Source organism: Ambystoma mexicanum, chromosome 2p, assembly GCF_040938575.1.
Source record: "Ambystoma mexicanum isolate Mex_15411 chromosome 2p, UKY_AmexF1_1, whole genome shotgun sequence".
NCBI lineage: Eukaryota > Metazoa > Chordata > Amphibia > Caudata > Ambystomatidae > Ambystoma > Ambystoma mexicanum.
Window position 1 is genome coordinate 1026472142 of NC_090923.1, and position 18855 is coordinate 1026490996.

The following is an 18855-nucleotide window of genomic DNA, read 5'->3' on the forward strand; positions in this document are numbered from 1 at the left end:
AGTGGCGTTATGGAAGCTACAGAACTTCCATGACAAAGGAGGGATAAAGCTGCCAACGATGAGGCGTATAATGTGGCAAGCCAGTTACAGTATGTTGCCAAATGGCTCTCTGACGAAGAGACCTCTGAATTCAGGTTGTTTGGGTGTGATTGTGCACCTTTTTATTTAAAAGAGATGATGTGGGTACCCAGTGCGGAAATGGTGGGGCGCCCTAAAATGATGCTACTGGGGTGGAAGGTGTGGCGCAGGGCATGTCAAATAATGGGAGGACCCGTCCCCATGCTCACCGCAGATACCACTGGTTGTATTGACTGGGGCAGACGCGCAGCTACGAATGATACTCAGGAACCACTGGGAACCGGCTTGGGTGGCAACAATGGGTGATATTTGGTGGGAGGGCTCTAGTATTACTTTTGAGGGGCTGCGGGAAGAAACTGGGTTGCACGAGGGCCAGTATATTAGAGTGGTACAGAGGATTAAGAGAATATGGCCTGAAACTGTGTTGGAGGAAGAATCAGACGCCACCATAGACGTGATATATGACATAGCTGAGGGAGGTCACGAGATTTCCAGATTGTATGAAATGCTGAGGTCTAAAGTGGGGAAGGAGGTCACGCAGTTGAGACTCGACTTGGAAATGGAGGTTGGGGCCCCGATGGAAGACGGGATGTGGGAACTGTTGCAGGGGTATCATAAGAAGGTGTCTAGAAACGTGAGGCTGAAACAGATTCAGCTGTACATAACACAAAGGGCCTATATGACGCCTTGGAGGATATCGAGGTTTGAAAATGCAGGGCGGCAAGCATGCCCCAAGTGTGATGAGGAGAACACGGGCATGGTGCATATGTTCTGGTCATGCCCGATCATAGAGCGATTCTGGAGAGGAGTGAAACAGAAACTGGAAGAAAAAGGGGTGAAGATGGTAGTGGATACAGTGTGGGCCTGTCTGCTGGGGGGGTTCCCCAGACCACGGAAGCTCAGGCATGTAAGTAAGCTGAGGGATCTGGCTTATGTGCTTGCAAAAAGGAGGATTGCCATGGGATGGAAGCCATGCCATGTGCCAAAGGTAGAGGTGTGGTGGAGAGATTTGCAAAAATGGGCGGAAGCCGAAACCATGGCATGGCAAGAAGCGAGTAGCACAGGTGGGGGGGGGGGGGAGAATGAGTCCCTGATGGCCTGGAAATCACTGATAGCCGAACTGTTTGGGCCATTAGCTGACCCGGCGGAGCCTGTAGAAGAGGAGACCGAACCACAGGTTGCGGAAACTGCAGGTTCAATGCAATAGACTCGTAAAGGGGGATGGGTTAGGGGAAGTAGTGGTTAGAAGTTAAGAAAGTGTAATGAAACTGTTGGAACATGCACTGTTTGTTTGGTTTGTATTGTTTGGTTGTTTGTATAATTCAATAAAATCTTTTTAAAAAAATATATATTGAACAGAAAATATTAAATGGAACTGAATCAAATTTTTTTGAAATTGTACTTCATTTCAAAGAAATCTGAATTGATCCAGGGTAAGGGAATCCATCCTGGTCAGAACGATTAATGGTTGTATCCTTTGAATTTAAATGTATTTGTTATTGTGATATTGCCAAGCAATTTCTATATTATTTTCTTGTGTATGTTAGTGTGAGGGTCAGATACTTTTGGACACTAGGTCAAATCTCTTTATCCTTAGTTTGTTAGGTAGGGGTATCCTTGCCCATGTGTCTAACCCCTTGTAAAGTAAGGAACAAGTTACTTACCTGTAACTGTTGTTCTCCAGCATGGGTCTGGCATGGATTCACATGCTCATGAATATTCCCCGTCGTCAGGCTGGGAATCCTCGGTAAAGAAAAAAATCAGTATCAGTTTCGTTTCTGATCTGTCTTTCTTAGTAGTAACCAATCACTGATCTCTGGGTCATACTGCCCCCAGCCAATGACTGCCCTCTCCCTAAGCCCCGCCTCCGGCAGCCATCCTCAGATTTGGTTGCACGCCAAGTGGCAGTATGACCAAGTGAAGAGCCGCAGAGGGATAGGTGGGAGGGTTCGCATTTGAATCCATGCCACACCCATGCTGGAGAACAACAGTTACAGGTAAGTAACTTGTTCCTTCTCCAGCATGGGGTCTGGCATGGATTCACATGCTCATGAAAAAAAGAATACATAGCAGTATACACATGCACAACCACGGGATATGGCAACAGGCTCAACATTAAGTAATACAACAACTCAACATTAAGCATCTCTTACCTCCTCACCAGGCTCACCTTAAGCGAACAAGTTGCGCAGCACTGCTTGGCGGACCCTGGACTCCTCCCTGGAGTCCCGATCGACACAGTAGAATCTTGTGAAGGTGTGCGTCGACCTCCACGTATCAGCCCTGCAGATGTCCAGCAGGGGTACACCAGACAGGAACGCCGTGGTAGCAGCGATCGCTCTGGTCGAATGGGCTCTCGGACGGCCGGGCAGCGGACGGTTTGCCAACCGGTGACAATGCATGATGCAGCCGGAGAGCCATCTGGAAATGGAAGTCTTCGAGAGAGCCTTCCCTTGATTCACAGCCCCAAAGTTGACGAATAGCTGTGACGTCTTCCGAAAACTCTTCGTGCGGTCCACGTAGAACTTCAGCGCTCTAGCTACATCCAGCAAGTGCAAAGTCCTCTCGGCCGGCGTCGAAGGCGACGGGAAGAAAACTGGTAACACCAAGGGCTCGTTGAGGTGGAAGTCCGACGGCACCTTGGGCATGAAGGAGGGGTGTGTCCTAAGCACTACCCTCGTGTCATGAAAAGTCAAGTATGGAGGCTTGCAAGATAGGGCCTGAATCTCTCCCACTCGTCGTGCAGAGGTGATGGCCACGAGGAACGCTGTCTTCCATGACAGGAACTTCAAGGGCACCGAGGGCATAGGCTCGAATGGGGCTCCCATGAGCCTGGTCAGCACCACTTTAAGTTCCCACGCCGGGGTAGGAGCCTTCACCGGCGGGAATGAACGGAATAGTCCCTTCATAAATTCCTTTACCAGGTCGATGAGACCACAAGGACGCCCGTCCCGTAGTCCTGGTATATCGGGAGATGGCAGCCAGATGTATTTTTATGGAGGCGTGAGCCAGTCCAGCTTTAGCCAGCGACAGTAAGTATGGCAGCACTTGAGGGGCCGTAATCCGCAGAGGGTTAATCTTCTGTGCACGGCACCAGACAGAGAACCTCTTCCATTTATGACCGTAACACTTGAGAGTTGAGGACGCCCTGGCCTTTGCAAGAACCTCTCTGCAATCAGCCGGGATATCGTACCCTCCAAATTCTAGCGCTGCAGGAGCCAGGCCTGCAGGTTCAGCGACTGTGGGTCGTGGTGTAGAATGGCGCCTCCTTCTCTGGAGAGAAGATCCACGTCCGCCGGCAGCCTGACTGGTGGGGACGTGGACAAGTCCAGAAGGTCCGAGAACCAGATCTGCCTCGGCCACGCCAGTGCGATGAGGATCATCCTGCACCTGGACATCTTGAGCTGGCTGATGAGGCGGAGCAGCAATGGCAACGGAGGGAACGCCTATAGAAACAGGCCGTTCCAAGGGAACGAGAAAGTATCGCCCATGCTCCTCGGCTGTGGGAACCTGCTGGCGAACCTCTGGCACTTGGAGTTCGTCGCCGTCGCGAACAGGTCGATCTGGGGTTTGCCCCATCGTTGGAAGAGTTGATCCACTTGATCCTGGCGCAGTTCCCACTCGTGGCACGAGCGCAGCTCCCTGCTGAGTGAGTCGGCGATGGTGTTTTTTATTCCTGCCAGGTGGAAGGGAACCAGAAACATCCCCTGGGCGACGGCCCAGTGCCACAGATCCTGGGCCTCCTTGGATAGGGCTGGGGATCTGGTGCCTCCCTGCTTCCGTATGTAGAACATCGTGGTGGTGTTGTCGGTGAAGATCCTCACCACCTTGTCCTTGAGGGACGGGAGGAACGACTTGAGCGCCCAGAACACTGCACGGAGCTCCAAGATGTTGATGTGAAGAGACCTCTCCTCTGGGAGCCAAAGGCCTCTTGCGTGGAGATCTCTGGTGTGGGCCCCCCAACCCTCCAGAGAGGCGTCTGTAGTCACAGTCTCCTGAAACGCCGGGGTTTGAAAGTCCGTGCCCGTCGTGAGGTGAGCCCGGGTGCCCCACCATAGGATCGCCCGACGGAACTCCTCGTCGAGGGGGATCCTGTCCTCGAAGCAGCCCCCCGCCTGAACCCAGCGGGCGTCGAGGAACTCCTGTAGCGGACGCATCCGAAGTCTGCAAAGGGGTACAAGGTAGATGCATGAGGACATCATCCCGAGAAGGGACTTGATGGACCTCACCCTAGCCACATCCGTGGCTAACAGTAGCCGTACCTTGCCCAGGATGGTTTTGGTTCTCTCCTCTGAAGGGGAGGCCAAATGCTCCACTGTATCGAGCTTTGACCCCAAAAACAGTGCTACTTGTGACGGAACCAGGTGGGATTTGGGGTAGTTGATGGAGAACCCCAGCTCCGTGAGCAACCGGACGGTCCTCGCCGTATGATCGACGGCGAGTTCCCTTGACCTTGCCCGGATTAGCCAGTCGTCCAGGTAGGGGTAGACGTGGATCCCCTGCAGGCGCAGCCACGCCGACACTGGTGCCAGGCACTTGGTGAAAACTCTGGGTGCCGACTTTAATTCGAATGGTAGGGCTCTGAATTGGTAGTGGCGTCCTTGAACCACGAACCTGAGGAACTTCCTGTGCCTTTCTAGAATGGGGATGTGGAAGTAGGCATCCTCCAGGTCCAGCGACGTTAGGAAGTCGCCTTCCTCCAGCTGTCCCAGTACGTGGTGGAGGGTGACCATCCTGAATTTCTGTGCCTTGATGTATTTGTTTAACCGACGAAGGTCTAGGATGGGGCGCCAACCGCCTGTCTTCTTCCTGACGAGGAAGTACCTTGAGTACACTCCGGAGCCCCGGAGCCTCCTGGGGACGAGCTCGATGGCACCTTTCTTGAGCATCGCCTTTACCTCCAACAGCAGTTGAGGGACGTTATTCTCCTTCCTGGCCAAGGGAGAAATGCGAGGGCACTTCTTTAGGAATTCCAGTGAGTGCCCGTTGGCCAGGGTGTCCAACACCCAACGATCGGTGGAGATGGACTCCCACACCCTGACGAACTTAGTCAGTCGGCCTCCCACTGGGGTGCTTCGGTGGGGGCCAGACCACCCGGCCGGGTCAGTCTTGCTTGGACGCGGCCTTGCCGCCTTGGCCTCCTTGGCGACGACGGCGGGAACCCCCCTTGCTTGCCGCGAACTCTATAGGCCTCCTGGGAAGAGGAGCGGGCCGCCTGGCGGTAGGTGGAGGAGCCACCGCTGGATCCTTTGGAGGCACCCTGTCTGCCTCCAGAGCTCCGAAAGGGACGTCGCTGCTGAAGCACTCCAAGGGCCCGGGCCGTCTCCGAGTCGGTCTTGATGGCCTGTAGAGACTCATCCACCGCCTTACCAAAGAGGTTGTTGCCGCCGAACGGCATGTCCAACACTCTGGTCTGGACATCCTGGCGAAAGTCTGTCGCCTTGAGCCATCCTCGTCATCGGAGGCAAACTCCGTTGCCCAGTTGGCGAAATCCAGCATCGACAATGTCCATTGCCACCGTAATGGCGGGATCCGACGCCACCTCGCACTCCTGCAGAATTTCTAGGGCCTCCGCCTTTTTGTCATCAGGCAGGAAATCTAGCAGGGGAGCTATCTTGAACCAGAGCTCCCTGTTGTAGCGGGTCACGATTGCTAAGGCATTGGCCGCCTTAATCGTCATCGCCGCCGACGAGATGACCCGTCGTCCCATAGAGTCCAACTTCTTGCCCTCGATGTCCCGTGGGGAAGTGGAAGTTGAAGCCACCGCGCCCGCTGCCTTCTTAGCCGCTGCCGAGACGACCGAGTCCGGCATGGGCTGGGCCCTGAGGCACAAGGGGGCGGCATCGGGGACTCGGTACTTCTTCTCGTACCTGTCCCTCTTGGCGGGTGTCGTGGCAGGGTTCTTGAGGACAGCAAGCCCCTCGTCCCAGATGTCATCGAGTAACGGCACCGCGAGTACCGTCTTCCTCTTAGCCTCTCGTCGTTGGTACAGAAACTCCTCCTTTTTCTGTTCTTCAGGGAAGAGATGGAAGAGCTTGGATGCCCTGGTTATCATGGCGTGGAAAGAGCCAACCTCATCGGCTGGGGACGCTCGCGGGGCGGGGGGGTGACGACTGGATGTCTGCTGTGTCATTGCCGCCGTCCTCGTCGTCCGTCCCTGTCGCCGTATCCTCTCCCGGCGAGGGGGATGAGGGGTCCACCGGCCTCGCGGGCACAAAGGGCGGAGAAGGGTGGACTCTCCTCCGCTTGTTGGGAGGGTTTCCTGACGGGCCTGGTTCTGGATCCTCCGTCGGGGTCCGTGGTAATCTCGTCCTTATCTTGGTACATAAGGATTGGATTGCCAACAAAATGGCCGCCAAGCTATCCTGGGGCTCGGGCAATGGCTGCGACGGACGGGATGGCCGTTCCACTGGGCCCTGTTCATCCTCCTCGTCGCTATCTTCGATCACATCAGCAGGGACCGTCCCCTGGGATCGAACCTTCTCGAACCTCTCGTTGAGGCCTATGGACCTTTCGTTGAGGCCCCTCTCGGTCTTCACCAGTTCCTCCTCAGAGGCTGATTCCGAGTCTGTAGGGCCACCGTCCCCCCCCCTCTTTTTCAGCCGGGGGCTTCACGGGGTTCTTAGCGGTGGGCTGGAAAGAGGATTCCCTCCGCTGCGGCAGGGATACTCTGGGCCCAGAGGCCGTTTCCATTGGCGTAGTCTCAGCCGGCTCCGCCAGGGTCGCAGAGACCACTTCGGTAGAGGCCTTAGCCGATTGGATCAAGGCCCTCACAACCTTAGGTGCGTCCTGGGCCTTCACCTTGAGAGGAGGGTCAACGCCTCGCTCCCCCTTCGAGATCGACCAGATCCGCTCCAGCGGCCTACCCGGGTTCTCGGACTTCCTCGGACTTCCTCTTCCCCGAACCAGAGCGCTGGCTCGTGGTCGAACGTGCCGGGGAAGTAGCGCCCTGCTTGGCAACCGAAGAGCCCGACCTTTCGGCGCTCCCGGAGCCCGCAGACTCGCGGTGCTTGGCCTTCTGTTGGGCCCCCGTCACCGGGGCGCCCTCAACGGACTTAGAAGCCTGCTCAACCTTCTTCTTCACCTTCTCACTTGCTGTGCCCTTCTCCAGCCAGGAGGCGAGGCGGGAACGACGATCTTGTTTGGTCCGTTCCGAAAGGTTCTTGCAGAACGCACAGTCCTTCTCCACGGGCAGTTCCTTAACAGCTTGGATCCGGGTGTCGAGCTTCCTTTGTCCTGGGCCATGTCCGTTGAGGTAGGCCGCAGATCTTCCGGAATCCTCCAAGAAGTGTAAACTCGACGAAAACTTCACCTTTGAGGGGCGTAGAAGAATTCCGAAACGGGTCCCCGTTATCGGAAGTAGAAACGGTGGAGCTTGAGGCTCGATTAAACCGAAAAAATGAGAAAATCTCCTGAAAAAGCGTTGAAAACGCAGTAAAAAACTCGAGCGCTAAACACGAAGACTCCCAACACTTGAGCGTGCGGTAAAAATCTGAGGATGGCTGCCAGAGGCGGGGCTTAGGAAGAGGGCAGTCATTGGCTGGGGGCAGTATGACCCAGAGATCAGTGATTGGTTACTACTAAGAAAGACAGATCAGAAACTAAACTAATACTGATTTTTTCTTTACCGAGGATTCCCAGCCTGACGACGGGGAATATTAATGAGCATGTGAATCCATGCCAGACCCAATCCTGGAGAAATAAAATGTCAACATATGAGAAAGCTACACCTGTTTATCCGTCTCGCATTTCTGACCCCTCACACGTCTGACACCGGTAGATCTAAACCTGCTATCCTTGGTAGATCAAACAGATCAGAAAAACAAATCTGACGCAGCCAAAAAGGGAAGAGGAACACTGTAGAGTTATGTGTTGCTGTGAATTTCATTGACATATTATGTATATGGGGAAGCATAGGAAAAGCATATAACGTTTTGTTCGAGCAATCCAGCTGTAGAGTATGTCCCAAAGAGGGACATCTCTGTCCTTTCATGATTTAAATAGGGGGCAGAGGGCATTGTACAGGGTTGCGAACAGACCCACAGCCAGGTAACAACACTTCTGAAATAGCATTTTCACAACAGATGGCTCGAGTTCCCATTCATGTGGTGCAGACTCTAGTCTGCTGAAGTTATCCACTAAGATGTTTTTCTTCCCCTCTAGATGGCACGCTGTCAGAAAATGATTGTTTTCCATGGCCCAATACCACATTTGTTCTGCTAGAATACAGAGTGGACACGAGCAAGTCGCTGCTTGCGTGTTTACATAAAACATAGCGATGGTATTGTCTGTAAAAATGTTCACAACTTTTCCCTGAACCTAGGGTAGAAATAACTTTAGAGCAAAAAGAAAATTGCGTTTAGCTCCAACATGTTCATGTGATCCTCTCTCTCTCCTGTGTCTCACCCACTAGTCCATGGGGATCTGTCATCCAGGTGGCCAGGACACGGCCATCGCTTTCGGATCCAGTTCCTGGGGCTGGACCAGTGATGGAGCATCACCCGGATGAGGGGTCTTCAGGGAGGGGGACACCAGATGGTGATACGCGGTATCCCCTTCCCCCGTAACACCTTTTCCCCATCCAACCATAATTTAATTTAACATTTATCTAGCGCTACGAACCCTCAGGCATCTGAGCGCTGCTTATTTTTACCCACGGTGTGTGGTGCTCATTTATCGACCTTGGAAGGATGAAAGGCTGAGTTTGGCCCTGCCGGGATTCGAACCTGCGTCAGCAGGCTCTGCACAGATGTCAAAGTGAGCGCTCTACTCGCTGTGCTATCAGACCGGCTATTTAGGAACTCAACCCCCCCCCCGACCTCCCCTTTCCCGACACAAACACTTTCTCACCGCTCACTGTGAGCGAAATCGGACTAACACCAGGGCCGTATACCTGACATGTCCCAAAACAATGGTCAGGCAATTACTGATCATTACACACACACACCTGACTTCCATCACACTTCCCCGCACGGATAAAAGGTGGCGCACAGAAGCACAATCTGAGCGAGGCAAATCAAACGAGGAAACAGCAGTTTCAAGATGGCAGTTTAATACAAAGAGAAAGACGGCAAGACCAGAGAGAATCGCAAGGAGGGAAGTCCATGTGACCTCTAAAGACCGTTACTTTCGTGAGTCTTGGAAAGTAAGAAACCGAAGACCAGGAACTAAGGCTAATCAAACCTGCACAGTGTGTCAGAGGTACCCGGGGCTCTGCCGCATCAATAACCAAGGCGGGGAGGAGCTACTGCCGCTGTGGTACTGTCCTTGGCTCCTACAACAAAGCAGCGTCAGAAAAGATAGCACAGCCGGTGAATCAGAGAGACTGATGCCAAACCAGCTTGTGTTTTGAACCAAGGTTGCAAGTGGCAACATTGTACAAAGATAACAGTGTGTGAGGCGTTTGCAAAGAGCGACACAGATATAATTGAAAACCAACAGGAGTAGTTGAACTTTATAATTGAACTTTGAGAGGAAAGACACCATACACAGAGTGGTCCGGCGCCATGTGGGTGCTCAATCGAAAGTGTGTTACATATCCAACTGATGCTGAGTGTGAGAAAAGGAATATTGAGATCGAAGTGGAACGGGTCAAGCTAAACACTGTGTACATTCAAGTGATCGATAGTTTAAAGTACACCCCAATTGGTCCGAGCCCGGCTGAGGGAGACTAACTGAGCGAAAGAAAGGGATCTCAGCCCGGCTGAGGGGGATGCGGGGTGAACTGTGAGTCACTCGAGAAATAATTATCTGAACATAGTGTGAAAGGGATCTGAGCCCGGAAAAGGGGGATCCAGGGTGAACACCCAAATTGAGTGATGGAAAAGGAAAATAACATTTTCATGTTGATATTTTTTTTTTATTATTGTTTATGGTTTAAAAAAACCTTTACAAAAAGGTAAATACAAAAGACAATAAAAGAAAAAGTTTCACAATTCCTAATCAGTTACAAAATGCATATAAAATTCATTTCTGTCATCATCACATCATCATAAAACATACACATCAATACTTTGTCCACATGGTCACTATGTATATCAAAACAAGGTGAATATTTCAAGCATTGGCTAATTCCGTACAAATTCAGACTGGTAACTTAGGACCCATTGCGGTGAGGAGCGTGAAATCCTTCCTCACTGGCACTCTATATACATCTCCAAAAAAAACTCCCCACAAGTTATATGAACTGCCAGTAGTACCATGTAATAAGAGAAACTGCTTCCTCCATCCTAGATGCCCGACTCTGTTATACGACAAAACGGACATCAACTATCGTCTCCTCTTTAAGCACTTTATATTTTAGAGACAAAACAGACTCAAGGGGGACTAAGAAGTTAGTCAGACATAATATCAGCCGTTGACTTGAACCCCACATAAACCTTTCCCACAAGGATTCTTTCCAGGTAGCGGAATCGTTGTACAGGTAGGACCCAAATGACAGCTTTCTTTGGGAGTCAAAGAATGAACAGAATAGAAGATGTTTCAGGGTTTCCAATACATAACCCTGGGAGCAGAAACGACAACTACCATTGGATTTGTCGGACAAATCCCGTGCCCAAAGTTGTAACCTTTCATTGGTGATTAATTGGTTCCATTTAAACCGTAGGTAGATCTTTCTTGCTATGTTGCATGGAAATATTTCCCAGTAACGCGCACGGTCACCAAGTTTCCTGGTAAATTTGCATATTCATAGTACATATAGCTTTTACCAATACGATCAACCACCATACACCAAAAATATGATTGAAATTTCTTTTTAGATGCAGGAACTCCCAATATTAAGTCCTCCTTATCAATCATAGTATCACTCAGGATTTTATCCATTTTATCTTTAAATTTGACCATGGAGGGTGGGCGACCTTCATTGAGTAATTTTGCAAGAACTTCGTATAGGGTCTTTTTAGGTGGTGCTAGTATTTTGACATAGCTATTAATTCGTCGCCAATGCCATTTAACCGACAGGGGTAGAATGCCTATTTCATGACATATTAGCATGTTCGGTATGGACAAAGCTATCCCAGGGACCTGTTTCCACAACTTCCCCTGAACACAATCAAGAAAATCTATCTCGTAGGTGCAAATATCTAAAGTATACAGAAGTATTGGTTCGACTTTTAATAAGTAAAACTGGATTGTGGGCAATAGTGAAAATGTACTGTACCTATGATATACAATTTTCATTTGTGAAGTGAGTGATTTAAGTTTGGTATTAATCATCTCTTTCCACATCCCCAAAGAATATACGGCTGAGAGCTGGTAGCCTAGGTAACGTATCAGGTTTACTTTTGGGTATTATGGTCTCATTTAGGCACCAGGTAAATTTGGCAGTTCTTTTCTGCGATGCGATGATGTAAGACTTCGCTGGGTTAACTTGGAGATTGTTTTTGTAAGCATAAAATTGAAATGCGGCAAGTTTCGCCTGAAGACCAAACGGGGTTCGGTCCATAAACAGAAGGTCGTCGGCAAAAGCAAGCCAATTAATAACCAAACTACCCAACTTCACTGGAAATATTACCAGATCTACCCATGCTGATTCAAGATCTGCTAAGTATAGGTTGAAGAGCACAGATGCTAAGTTTCAGCCCTGTTTAAGGCCTATTTCTGTTGGTATTTTATCTGTCAAGGCACCCTCCTTAGTCAATCTAATTCGATATGTGGCATTTTGATGGAGGAGCGCTATCATGATGCCAAGATATAACGGGAAACCATAGGCAATCATCTTTTCCCAAAGCACAGCTCGATTAATAGAGTCAAATGCAGAGGTTAAGTCCAATGCAGCCATGTATATCGGCCCAGTCTGATCGCCTTTTGTTTGAGCATGTAGGTGTGCTAAAATAATTGCATTGAGCGAGCACCCTAGTTGTTTACGGAAACCCACCTGAAATCGGGGCAGCACATCCAATTGAACTATGGTTTACTGGATGGATTCCAGCAATAAATAAGTGAAGATCTTTGTTGAGACATCCATCAACGCGATAGGCCTAAAATTATTTGGATCATCCCACCTCCCCTTCTTATAGGGAGGGATGATATTTGCCGAACACCAGCTGGGCGGAATAGAGCCTGTGAGGTAGACACTGTCAAATTTGTTCTCCAAGATCCTAGCCCAAAAATTCGGATCAGCCTTGATCAGACATGGAGAGCATGTTGATTTTGTATACCAGGCTCTCAGAGTCAAGAGACTTGCAAGAAGTAAAGAGGCTTGGTCACAGAAGGCCGTGAACTGTGAAAATGGAACTGTATCCTCGTGCTGCAGAAGCTAGAGTGTTTGCTTTGCTCGAGTGAACGCATTGTTCGTGTTGAAAACGTGGCGAAGGGAGGCCAACGGCCCCAACAACCTGACTTATCATTTTGTGCACCCTTCTTTCTTTTTCATGAACTGTGGTCGCTTGTGTCTGTATTACTGTTGATACCATGCCTTCCTTACACCTGTTTTGACCAAAGACAGTGCATTGTCAAATCCGGACGACCCGTATTCTGAAGAATCTGTTGCTACAAACTGATTGGGAGGTTGAAATGGGAACCGTATAGATAGAGTTTCTGAATTGTTCCACCAAACAAGGGTTTCCTGAATGTGAATCAGTATTGAAATTGCCATGCTCTGTGAATCCAACAGTTGGTTCCAGCTGATGATGAGGTGCCATTGAATGGTTCTAATCTGAAGTCTCGCATACAGGATTAGATAGATGCAAGATGCCATCAGACCTAGGTGTCTTTGGTACCACCAGGCCAACGGCCCGTGTCGAGCAATGAAAACAGAGATTACATGTTCTATTGCCAAAACCCGGTCTACAGAAGGGAAAGCTTTGCTTCGAGTATTACTGCTCCTATAAACTGAATCCTCTAGAATGGGATTCATTTTGTTTTGGCTACATTTATCAAGAATACCAGCTCTAACAGTGTGTCGCATGTCAATTGTACCTTTTGCAACACATCTTCCGAAGATTGTGGCTTTATCAGCAAATTGCCTAGCTATGGGTAGAGATGTACCTTTTTCAACTGCAAGTGGGCTGCCACTGCACACAACAACTTGGAGAAGTCTCTGGGAGCCGAATTTAGTACAACGGGAAGACATGTGCACTGGAAATGCACCTTTCCTATAGTGAACCTCTGGTACCAACGGTGATCCTACAATATGGGTATGGGAAAATAAGCGTCTTGAAGGTCTAGAGACGCCATCCAGTCATTATGTTCGAGTGTAGCTAGAATCTGAGGTACTGTTACTACATGGAATGTTTCCACTAGGAGGAATTGGTTCAGATCTGAAAGATCTACTATCACCCTTATTCCGCAAATCATTTTGGGAATTACTAAATACCGGGAGCAAAAACCAGACTGCTCTCTTTTTCTGGAACCAATTCTATTTCCTCCAAAGAGAGAAGATTTTGAACCTCTCTGAAAAGCTATGGGGATTATTTTTGGAGCTTTGGCTGTAAACATCCTGGTGTAGCAGGAAGGGCCAGACAGTAACTCAGACGAATGATGTTCAATAACCAATCCTCTTGCATGATATTTTCCCCATTGATGTAGGAGTTTCGCAATCCTTCATGTACCCAGGGATGTGTGCTCCTTGATGTAGATCAGAGCACATATTTTTTACACCCCTGGATAGAAGTTAAACAGACTTCCTTGTATCGTGTGGCATATATGTTGAAGGTGTACCGCTTGCTTCTACCTTCGGCTTGTATCTTCTTTTCTTTTCAAGACCAAGAAATACGGCTTGGTTGTGGATGAGGGTGCCTTATTATTACTTGTAGCATGTATTTTAAATGACCTGAAATGTTGATGGTACGGATGACTAACCGAAATAGAAGATTTTGCTACCGTCACACTTGCCTTGCATTTTTGCAAAACAGTTCACAGATCAAACAAGGTTTTCCTGTCAAAGGGTACATCTAACACCATGTCCTGGTGTAAAGATGTAGCAGACAGATATGCATGCCTATGCATGCAGATTGCACCTGTCATTGCCCTTGCCATGGTATCAGTCAAGTCTTTTATGACTTGTAGTTTTTGAGCTGCCTTCTCTACCTTCTGAGACCCAGAAGGTGAACTCGTCTGAAGCTTCTTGTGGGAGAAATTACACAAAGCGATCCAAATTCTCCCAAGTTAAGATGCTAAAACCGAAGGTACCGTGGCTGCATTGATCTGCCTCAGTTGTAGAGAAGCATTTGCATAGGAATTTTTTCCCCTGCGTTTCCCATGCTTTAGCATTCTCATCGGTGTTCCCGGGTGCTAATGAAGGTAGTGGTGGGGTTTCTATAGAAGCCACCTTTTGTGGAACCTCTGAAGGCTCCATCATATCTTCAATACGAGTTTGCCTGACGAGGCCTGCTACTAGATTATGGAATTTCCACCATTGACCTATGAGTTCCGTCACCGGCTTTTCTTCCTCGCATTGTTTTAATCTATTTGTTCAGTTCTCAGTTTGTTGTGTGTGGGCCATGTAGGCCTCTTACCATATGGCGCGATGGTATAAAAAGTCTTATTATATAAATAATCCGGTGTGCAAACACCTCCAAGAAAGGTTCAGGCAACATGGTTTCAAGAGAGTTCTCCTTGATCTTTCTCTGTTCTCATAGGAGATGCAGAAGAATCTACTCTAACCGATCCGTGTACAGAACCCAAATTACTTGAAGGGTTATAACTGGTAAATACCACAGGTCTCGGTACCTGAATGTTTGTCAACCCCTACTGAGGTGTAGATTGAGCCGATTCAGCCAAAATGTTTTTGGAGAAAACTGGGGCAAAATCTCTGGGGTCTTGCACCTCACTGGAGTGCCAAACAGTTCCTCTGGTGGAACTGTACAAAATATTGACAGATATAGTTTTATCTTGAACCCTCGGTATTGATGCACTTTCTTTGCATCTCTCCTTTGACAATTTCTTTTTCTTATGCCTTCTGAGGGAAATTGGTACCAAGCCTGGTGCCGACCGGGAATGCTCTTTGCCCCTCCTGTGAGAGGTATTTTCACTTCTATTCAGTACCAAAGATTTTGGAGTTTTGTCAGCAGTAGGCAATGCGGGTACCAATGCAGTTACAGGGGATACGGTTGGTATTGATTCGACCCTGGGTGATCACCATGCCTCTTTAAAGCTAATCTTCCCTGTTCGGTTCTTATGCGAGGCAGAAGAGCTCTTCCCTGGTACTGAAACGATTTGGTCAGGAATAAACAAATCCTTTGGTACCGGGTGGATCTTCTTGGATCCTTTCCTACCTGGTGGTACTTGCGGTTTCCCACAAAGAGGTACTAACTGCTACTCACAAGTGTAGATGCATGTCGTTTCGTGCTGAACGGTCCTGTGAAGACCCCAGAACTGGGGTTTGCTGTCTACACCTCGGTACTGAGGGATGGTGCCGAAACACATACCCCTCCAGCAGGTGTCCCTCTTACCAATGTCGGTCTCCTTCCTGATCCTTACAAAGTCCTCGGTTGCCTTTGGTACCGGTCCCAGCTCTGACATGGAAAGAAGACTTGGCAAAGACCTAGGGTGAATTTCTTAGCTGAATACTGTGAGAAACCAGAAGGTGTCTCACCCACTAGTCCCCGGGGGTCTGTCATCCAGGTGGCCAGGACACGGCCATCCTTTTTTGGATCCAGTTTCTGGGGGTGGACCAGTGAGGGAGGATCACCGGCTTGAGGGGTCTTCGGGGAGTGGAAGTGGGACACCAGATGGTGAGACGCAGTATCCACTTCCTTTTAACACCTTTACCCTTACCCCATCGTACAGGAAGGATATTTAGGACTTCTACCATACCCCCCCCCCACTTTACAACACAAACACTTTCTCATGGACAGCCCGCTATGAGAGAAAATAGAGGAACACCCAAGCAGTATACCCGACGTGTCCCAATACAATGGTCAGGCAATTACCATCACACACCCCGGACTTACATTACACATCCCCACACGGATAAAAGGCAGAGCACAAGAGCACACTCTGAGCGAGGCAACGCACACAAGGAAACAGCCATTTCGAGATGGCAGCTGAGCAAGAGAGGAAAGACGGCAAAACAGAAGGGGATCGCAAGAAGGGAAAGTCCCTTGACCTTTTCCTCAAGGAACCGTTACTTTCTAGAGAACTCGAAAATAGAAAGCGTAAGACCAGGAAACCAGGCTGGAGAATCCTTCATTGTGTGTCAGAGATACCCGGGGCCCTCCCGTGTCAATAATGAAGGCGGGGAGAATCACCAGCCACCGTGGTACCGTACTTGGCTCCAAGAACAAAGCAGTCGGTGAAGTCAACACAGCCGGTGAGTTGGGGAGACCGATACAAGACTGGTCTGTGTTAAAGCCAAGGTTGCAAGCAGCATTGTTGTATGGCGAGTGCTGGACCAAACATTGTTAAAACGCGTGTTATAAGAGACACAAGTGAATTTAAACTGCTGATGAGTGATTGAACTTTAAAGCAAGCTACAATACCTTTAACAGAGTGGCCAGGCACCACGTGGGTGCTCAATAGAAGGTCTCTGTGAGGTATCCAGCTGAGAAGTGACAACAGTAGATACATTTGGTCTGAGCCCAGCAGAGGGAGACCAATTGAAAGAACTAATACATTCAAATGAAAATGGTCCTGCGCTGGGTCAAGCAAAATCCTGCACACATTCGAAAATCCTGACATATCAATTCTTGAACACTTTTCTTTTGCATAACATTGTTACCCACACTTTTTGTATTTAGAAATAAGGATTGGCAATAGGTTTATTAGTATAGGCCCTTTTATTTTTACAGACTCGACTAGGACTGCTTTATTATTTGATGGTCGTAGCTTTTAGATAGGCGCTTTTCAAATCCAATTGAAGTTCAATAAACACCCTTGAACTGTGATCACTTGTGTCTGTTTCACTGTTTGATACCATGCCTTCCTTGCAATACACATGAACTCCTTGGGTTCTAGAGCCCAGGGACCGGACACAGGCATGATAAGGATCGGCCGTCAAAAACTGCTTCCTACAACGGATGCATTTCTTGAATCTCGTGTTATACAAGATGCATCAGAGGGATGCACCACGCTGAAGAAAAAGAAAAAAACGCACCAATTCGAATTTTAAAAAAAGGAATGGAGAGCACAAAATAACGTGCCAATAAATGGGTTGTCACGCATCGGGTAGCAGAAAAAAAAACAGAAACTGGGCATGGCAGTTTGTGACGTGGGGGTAAAGGGTGGGACTGGCGCACAGAGGGCCACACATGCGTAAAAGCGTCACATAACTTTCATAAAGTTCTTAAGGTGCAGCTATCTTATGAAGCCGCTTTTTCTGCCAAACCTGCAGGCGATCCCAAGCAGTTGGGAAGGAGGGAGGGCGCAACGACAGAGAAACAAAGCCTTTCGTATTTGGAAAAACAGCTTAGCCCATAGTTCTTCGGATTCCTAATGTTGATGGCAACTACTGCAAGAAAGCTGCTGCGCCCTCATTAGTCCTCAGGATTAAAAATGCATTTGTATTTCTTAATTGGAAAAAAGTTTTATTTCAGGTGCTGAAAGGGAAATGTTTAGAACACACTTACTATCGTTGGACTCTGGTGAGAATAGCAGAGAGCACAGCCTGAACCTCCACTGTTGAAGATGTACAGACCACTGGTTGTTTCTGGTCCTGCAGAAGCTCTGCCACATACTGAAAATAAACAAAAAACACAAGTTATATTACAAGCATAGGGCATTTTCTAAAACTTTATGTTGGAATTGCAAAGTCTTCTGAAGTTTGCTTTGATGGTTGCTCCGATTGCCAATTAAGCAAGGGCATACGTTAATGGGAACACATTAGCCTAGGATGATGTAGCTAAGTGAGAGGAAGATCTTCATTGTGTATATCTATCACATTCATATCTTTTTTTAATGATTGTCTTGTGTCAGTAGCATCTCAAACACTTCAAGTTTAGTCAAAGAGAAAACAAAAACCATTAATCTTATTTAAATGTTTTTTTTTTTATGGAAGATGCCACTCAGTAGAACTATACATTCTACCAGCAAGGTTAGAGTCAGTCCAGGAAAAACCTACCTGCAAGCCTTTTCCCCCACTGATAATTACCTAAATTCTATTTTCCGGCACACTGCAAAAAAACAAGGCTACTAAAGTTGATCTTATCCAAAAGACGCAAATTACTTCTCCATGCGTGGACTGTGGATTCGTAACTTCATCAATTGAGCTACCAGAAATTGGAACAGGAAAAAGTTTAAAAGAACAAATTACTTACCTCTCGGAAATGTTCTTTCTGATGGATGTTCCTCCCATGGGTTCCTCATCTATGAAATCTACTTCCCGGTGCAACTGCTCTTCAGAAACTTTTCCCACCACGATGGGGGTGGAGCGAGGCTCCATATCTGTCCCCACGTACCCCCCCCGACACTTCGACACACCCCACCCGTGCCAGACATGACACCGGGGCAGGTATATATCCAGGTGTTGCACCCAATGACCTTAGTTCTGCCCTTTCTCCCAAGCCCTCTGATGCTGAGGGACCGCCAAACCATGAGATGTACTACCAATTAGCCACATGGGCCAGGTCGGGAGGGCAACAAGGAATCCGTGGGAGGAACATCCATCAGAAAGAACATTACAGAGAGGTAAGTAAGGTGCTCTTCTAATGGATTCCTTCCTCCCAGTGATTCCTCATCTATGATAGACTACCATAGCAGTACGTAGATCTAGCGCAGGTAGAAGAGAAAGCATACTACCTATACCAGAACATTCTGGAGGACCACTCTACCAAAGCGAGCATCCTTCCCTAACTGGCAATCAAGGCAGTAATGTTTGGCGAACGTATGTAACAAAAC

At 48.5% G+C, this 18855-nt stretch overlaps 1 protein-coding gene across 5 annotated transcripts in view; it reads right to left on the bottom strand.

The window, feature by feature from the left end:
• PACS1 (phosphofurin acidic cluster sorting protein 1) overlaps nt 1-18855 on the bottom strand; it is a 2791059-nt gene that overhangs the window by 1107473 nt on the left and 1664731 nt on the right. For all 5 annotated transcript variants that reach the window (XM_069644890.1, XM_069644889.1, XM_069644887.1 and 2 more), the window contains one exon: nt 17589-17695. In XM_069644890.1, coding sequence (XP_069500991.1) covers nt 17589-17695 — 107 coding nt within the window. The remainder of the gene's footprint in view (nt 1-17588; nt 17696-18855) is intronic.